Source organism: Hyaena hyaena, unplaced genomic scaffold (assembly GCF_003009895.1).
Source record: "Hyaena hyaena isolate Hyena2069 unplaced genomic scaffold, ASM300989v1 scaffold_284, whole genome shotgun sequence".
Lineage (NCBI taxonomy): Eukaryota > Metazoa > Chordata > Mammalia > Carnivora > Hyaenidae > Hyaena > Hyaena hyaena.
The window spans coordinates 215339-222579 of record NW_024080913.1 but is presented as its reverse complement, the minus strand read 5'-3'; the positions used below and the strand labels follow the sequence as shown (position 1 = coordinate 222579).

General features: G+C 47.6%; 1 protein-coding gene across 1 annotated transcript; it reads right to left on the bottom strand.

The window, feature by feature from the left end:
• Positions 1–1233, bottom strand: BOLA1 (bolA family member 1). The gene is made up of 2 exons (XM_039246219.1): positions 1123–1233; positions 1–736 (listed from the first exon to the last, which is right to left on the bottom strand). Exon 2 carries the CDS (start codon positions 728–730, stop codon positions 317–319), a length of 414 nt encoding a protein of 137 aa, XP_039102150.1. The 5' UTR covers positions 731–736; positions 1123–1233; the 3' UTR covers positions 1–316.
• Between the last annotated feature and the right edge of the window lie 6008 nt (positions 1234–7241).

Here is a 7241-nt window from a genome sequence, read left to right as displayed (position 1 = left end):
TGTGTCTCCTATGATAATTTATCTTTTGATAAACAGGACTATTTCCAACTCATCAGGTCTCCTTAGTCCCAATTTAACATAAAACGAGAGGCAGCTTTTCCCAAATAGTCCAAGGCAAGGGCAGGTGAGTGATTCCACTCTGCCCTTAGACAAGCTTTGATCAGAAATGAGCTGCTATCTCCAGGGAAGACGCATGTGCTGGCTGAACGGGGCCCAAGGAGCCTCCTCCCTCACAAGCACCAGACGGTATTGAAGGGAAGAAAGCCCGTGGTTTATTTCCAAATCATCGGGATGCTGGTCTCCCCTCTCTGCGGGCTCAGGAGGTTCCCCGAGTTTTCTTGCTCCCACCCAGGCAAGGGGGGCTTGTGTCCAGTTGCGGGTTCTCCTTCCACTGGGCGGGGGTCCGTGCCTGAATGGCCAATGCGTGGACCGGCCCGGCCAGCTCCTCAGACAGGGCGGCGTGGACCAGCCGGTGGCGCTGCAAGAGGCTCAGTCCCTCAAAGCGAGAGCTCACCACCGCCACGCGGAAATGCGTCTCGCTGCCCGGTGGGACCGCATGGCCGCCGCTCTCGTTGCGCAGCTCCAGCACCTCGGGGTTCAGGGCCTGCTCTAACTTCGTGCGAATGGCTGCCTCGACGGGACCGGCAGTCCCCAAGCCGGCGCTGCTCCGGGACAGACAGACGCGGCCGGCCATGGGGAACAGGCGCCCGACCAGCTGCACCCTCAGCATCGGCTACTGCAGAGACAGGGCGCAGAACAGTGAGGACCTGGGCCTTCCACCTGCGGAGCGCCCAGTCCCCCATCTCCGGCCGCCCACAGCCACACCCGGCTCCCGCTGGGTGCCCGCCGCGACTCCAGACACCGCCCCTTTCCCCTGTGTGAGGCGGGGGATGGGGGTGGGGGCGGGATTTGGCCCCCAACCGCGGACCGCAGAAGAACGAAGGGGAGGAGACAGGAAGGGGACAGGAGGGGACTGGGGGAGGAAGGGAGGGGCTGGAAAGGGCCCGCGAGAGGCACGTTTAGCAGAGAGTGGGCAGGAGGTTGCAAACGTAGGGTAGGTGTGACTCCGGGCTTGTGGCGGAGCCCGTGTCCCCTCTGAACCCCAGGCTGGGCCCTTTCTACCTTCCGCTCAGCCTTGGCTCCCGCGGCCGTCGGTCAGAAACCCGGCTCCTGAAGTTCTCTGCGGAGCGAGGCCGCGGCGTCGTGAGGCACGCTGGGAAATGGAGTTCTGGCTACGCGATAGGAGAATGGGCGGACACCACGTGACGCCCCGAGGTCTCACGGGAACTGTAGTCTGAGATCCCCGCCCCCCTGGTGCTTTTAGGATTTGAAGCAGAGTGATGCAAAAAAAACCACCCCGGGAATTCCCGCGCAGTTGGGACTGCTGTTATTTGTTGCATTTTATTGTCATCTATTCGAATTCTTTTATTGTATATACAAGAAAATAGAAGCCCATTTCATTTACGGATACAGAATTACTGTGCACAGACCAGTCCTGAATAAAGCAGGCCCTGTCCTCAAGGAGCGTACAGAACACTGAAGATGAACACGTAAGCGGCAACTACAACACCATGTGCTAAGTGCTGTGATGATGTTGTGCCCGAATCGCGAGTCCCAGAGACCTCCAAGGAGCCGGCACCAATGCAAGTACAAAAGGGTCTTTATTACAAGCTCGAGCAGGGGCTCACCAGCCTACCGGTGTCGTGGCAGCAAGGTGAAGTGAAGAACATTAGCGAACAGGGTTTTTAAGGAGTAAGGGATGGGGGTGTTACAGTACATGTAGCATCATCACATAAGCACCAATTACAATTACAGCTTTGACCATTCAGTATCTGTGAGGTGTTCATTACTTTTGGTGGGACCCAATCATGACTTTTGAGAATCCTTTGAAAATGACCAATTGTGAGGTGAGTTCAAAGGGCCCATGTGGGGTTCAGACAAGGAGTGAGAAATTGGCTAGTTTGTATCTGCAGTTTCCAGCCTTGACTCAGACCATAGGACTGTTTCTTTCTTTTTTTTTTTTCTTTTTGGTTAACTGAACTGAGGGCGGTCTGAGGATGGCTTTAGCCTTGACCAGTCTGAGGCTTTTCCTGGGACTGGAACTGGGGCTACGTGCAGCCCGAGGTTTCTCTTAATGGAGGACTTAACTTTTGGCTCTTCAATGGCACTGAGAGAGCAGGATTCCGAGGAGTCCTGTCGCCCAGCCTTGGGGGTGCAGAGAAAACTTCAGAGGAGATTTTAGGGTAAGAGTCTAGAAGAGACAGAACGAAAGCCCATCTCAGTCCCTCCGTTGTCAGGCTGTGGTAGCTGCACAGGCAAAGGCCAGGAGAGGGAACCTTGGGGGAGTGGTTACTTTAGGTGAAGTCGGGGGTAGTTGGAGCCCAGGGGTCAGAGATGATGATAATGGGAAGTGAGTAGGAAGGCCTGCTTGGGAGAAGGCAGGGGCTGGACCGGCCCGGCCCTGTAGGCCTTATTAGGTGGCTTTCTCTTTATCCTGGGAGCAGTGGGCAGTATTAATGAAGATTTTAAGCAGAGCTGTAACAGGATGGGATTTTTTCCAAGATGATGTCTAAGCTTTCAATTTGTATTTTATTTTGTATCTTTAATCGATTATATCTTCACAGTTTTCTAAGTATTTCCCCCACCTTCTAATTCGGGAAAAATGCCAAAGCTGCAGAAAAGTTGAAACCAAAGCAACGTCTTTCTACCTTTCACTATTTTTTACATTTATGTATATAATATACTTACATACATATATGTTTAAGTACTTTGTATATGCCTATATACTTTTAAAAATATATTTATATACTTTTTTTGGTTGGAACATTTGAAAATAAGTTACAGATAGCACAGACATTTCACCATTAGGTACTCCAACGCATATATCCTAAGAACAAGAACGTTCTGTATAACCACAATAAACTTATCACACTCGGGGCGCCTGGGTGGCGCAGTCGGTTAAGCATCCAACTTCCACTCAGGCCATAATCTCACAGCTTGTGAGTTCGATCCCCCGCATGGGGCTCTGAGCTGGCAGCACAGAGCCTGTTTTAGATTCTTTGTCTCCCTCTGTCTGCCCCTCCCCAGCTTGTACTCTGTCTCAAAAATAAATAAACATTAAACTTATCACACTCAAGTAATTTAACATAATGACATATGTTTTCCCTAGCCTTAAAAAAATTTTTGGGGGGGACGCCTGGGTGGCTTAGTCGGTTAAGCGTCCGACTTTCGCTTAGGTCATGATCTCGCGGTTCGTGGGTTCAAGCCCCGCGTCGGGCTCTGTGCTGACTGCCAGCTCAGAGCCTGGAGCCTATTTCAGAGTCTGTATCTCCCTCTCTCTCTGACCCTCCCCTGCTCACGCTGTCTTTCTCTCTCTCTCTCTCCTAGAAATTAAAAAAAGAAAGAAAAAAAAATTTTTTAACTTTCAGGAAAGTTGCAAGGTTAGTACAATGAGCACCCTGTTTACCCTTCATCCAGATTCACTGACATTTCACCTGACTTGCTTTGTCTCTCTTTCAATTTGTACTTATGTAATAACAATAATAAAATAGTGGTTATTTTTGCTGAATCATTTGGGAGTTAGTTGCAAAAATGTTTACATTGCACCGTTATCTACTTCAGCATATATCTTCTGAGAACAAGTACATTTTCCTGCATCATCACAATACCATTACCACATTCAAGACATTTAATCTTCTATAATACTATTGTCTAAAAAAAGTTGACAGTCAAATTCCCCTAGTTGTCTCATTAGCATTCTTTATAGCTTTTTAGTTTTGGAAAGCCAATCAAGGATCATGCATGCATTGCATTAAGCCATCTTTAAATTTGTATTTTGCAAAGATCACTCGCTGCAGTGTGAATTGTCAGAGAGGTAAGAGGGCAAGCAGGGAGACCAGCCGGGAGTAGCAGTCTAGGTGAGAGATGATGATGGCCTGGATCAAGGTGGCCGCGGTGGAGGTGGAGAGAAATTGTGCCTACAAGATACATATTAGGAGGGAATTCATAGGATGTGGTATTAGATGAGTTACAGGAGGGGAAGTGTCAAGGATGGGTATCATGTTTGTGCATCTGGATGGATAGCATTTATTCCATAAGATCTGGACTACTGGGGGGGTGCCTGGGTGGCTCGGTCAATTGAGTGTCCGACTCAAGTCATGATCTCACGGTTTGTGAGTTCAAGCCCCCCGTCGGGCTCTATGCTGACAGCTTGGAGCCTGAAGCCTGCTTCACATTCTGTCCCCCTCTCTCTCTGCCCCTCCCCTGCTCATGCTCTGCCTCTCTCTCTCTCTCAAAAATAAATAAACATTAAAAATAATTTTTTTAAAGATATGGACTACTGGAAGAAGATCAGCTTCGGAAGGGTGGCAAAGGGGAAGATTAGGTGCCCAATTCGGTTTTGGGCTTGAGTCTGAAGAGTCTAGGTGATACCCTAGGAGAGATATCAAGTTGGATATATGGTTCTATGTGTGCATGTATTTTATTATTAACTTTTTGTTCTGAAATACTTTCGGAGCTATAGAAATGGCAAAAATAGTACAAATAATTTCTATATATCCCCATGAGATAATAGAAAATATATACTGGTCTCTGGCCCAGGTTCCTGGCATAGAACTCCTAAAGCCTTTTTTTTAAATTTTTTTAATGCTTTATTTATTTCTAGGAGAGAGAGAGAGAGACAGCGTGAGCAGGGGAGGGTCAGAGAGAGAGGGAGTCACAGATTCCGAAACAGGCTCCAGGCTCTGAGCTGGCAGTCAGCACAGAGCCCGACGCGGGGCTTGAACCCACGAACCGCGAGATCATGACCTAAGCAAAAGTTGGACGCTTAACCGACTAAGCCACCCAGGTGCCCCAGAACTCCTAAAAACTTTGTAAGATCCTAAGTTTAGAAGACTAGAAGCATCTCTTGTTCTAATGTTGGCCTTTGACTCCAGTGCCTGATGGATCATAGGAGTGTTTTTTGTTCCAATAGAGCAACTCTCTGTGGGCTCCTGCACGAGGGCCGGTCACCAGAAAGACCAAGCCATGATTGGAAGCTTGGCATTTTCAGGACACCTGGGTGGCTCAGTCAGTTAAGCGTCTGACTCTCGATTTTGGCTCAGGCCATGATCTCACAGTTGATGAGTTAGAGCTCAGAGTGGGGCTCTGTGCTGACAGTGCAGAGCCTGCTTGGGATTCTCCCTGCCACCCAACCCCCCCTTTCTGCCTCGCCTTCGCTCATGCCCCTGGTGGGCTTCCATGTGAGTGCTCATTCTTTCTCAAGAATAAACACTAAACATTGTTTTAAAAAAGAAGCTTGGAATTTTCAGTTCTGCCCCTATTCTCCTGAGAAGGGAGAGGAGCTGAAAATGAAGTTAATGATCAATCATGCCTGCAGGATGAAGTTTCCATAAAATCCCAAAAGTATGGAGTTTGGAGAGCTTCTGGGTGGGTGAACACGTGGAGGCTCTGGGAGAGTGGCATGCTGGCGACCCCTTCCCATACACCTTGCTCTGCCTCTTCTATCTGTATCCTTTATCATTTCCTTTTATAATAAACTGGTATTATAATGTAAGTAAATGTAAGTAAGATATTACCTTGAGTTCTGTGAGCTGCTCTAGCAAATTTATAGAACCCAAAGGAGGTCAGTGGAACCTCAATTTATAATCAGTTGGTCAAAAGCACAGGTGACAGGAAACTTGGGCTTGTGGCTGGCATCTTAAGTGTGTGTGTGTGTGTGTGTGTGTGTGTTGGGGTGGGTCAGGCACAGTGTTGTGGGACTGAGCCCTTTAACCCATGGGATCTGATGCTGTCTCTGGGTAGATAGTGTCAGAACTGAATTAAATTATAGGCCACGGGGGTGTTTGGGTGGCTCAGTCGTTTAAGCACCCAACTTTGGCTCAGGTCATGATCTCACAGTTTGGGAGTTCGAGCACCGCATGGGCTTTGTGCTGACAGTACAAGAGCCTGTGTGGGATTCTCTCTCCCTCTCTCTCTGCTCTTGCTCACTTGTGCTCTATCTCTCAAAAATAAATAAAAATAAACTTATAAAAAATTGTAGGCCACCCAGCTGATGTTACAGAAAATTGCTTGGTGTGGGGAAGAGCCACACATTTGGAAGTGAAGTGTTTTGTGTGGCTAATGAAAGAGATTCACAGGGAAGAACCACACAGGATGTAGACTGAAGTAAGGTTTTCCCTGACACACGTGGAAAGTTCAGTTTTTCCAATACAGGTTCCCCATTCTGATACACAAATTATCCAAATGTTAACATTTCATCAGGTTTGCTTTATTTCTATGTACATATCTACACATATATAATTTTTTTGCTGAACCATTTGAGCATAAGTTTCAGAGAGAAGGCCCCATTTACCTCTAAGTAGTTGGGATGGCTAATTTCATGTCTTAACTTGACTGGGCTATAGGGTACCCAGATACTGGGCCAAACATTATTCTGGGTCTTTTTGTAAGGGTGTTTGGGGATGAGAGTAACATTTAACTTGGCAAATCAGATTGCCCTTCCTAATGTGGGTGGGCCTTATTGGTCAGAGGCCTGAACAGAACAAATTGGCTGACCATCGGGGCACCTGGGTAGCTCAGTCAGTTAAGCGTCCGACTTTGGCTCAGGTCATGATCTCGCAGTTTGTGGGTTCGAGCCCCGCATGAGGTTCTGTACTGACAGCTCAGAGCCTGGAGCCTGTTTCAGATTCTATGTCTCCCTCTCTCTCTAACCCTCCCCTGCTTGCGCTGTCTCTCCCTCTCTCGCAGAAATAAATAAATAAATAAATAAATGGCTGACCATCTTTGAGAAAGAATGTTCTTTCCTGCCTGGGTGTCTTTGACCTTGGACCCTGGCTTTTTCCCTGCCTTTGGACTCAAACTGAAACATTGACTCTTCCTGGGTCTCCAGCTTGCTGGCCTGCAGCCTGGAATTGCAGCATTGTTTCTCTTTGTTTGCAGGCCTTTGAACTTGGACTGGAACTACACCATCAGCTCTCCCTGGTTTCCAGCTTGCTGGCTCACCTGGTAGATCTTGGGACTCGTCAGACTGCATAGTCATGTGAGCCAATTCCTTATCATAAATCCTTCTCTCTCTCTCTCTCCATATATATCTTATGTATTTGTTTCTCTGGAAAACTCTTATATTACTAAAGTGTATTTAGTTTAAAAAAAAAGACATTTTCTCACATAACCACAAAATAATTGTCAAACTCTGGAAATTCACACTGACACAGTACTGTTATCTAATATCTTACTCAAAC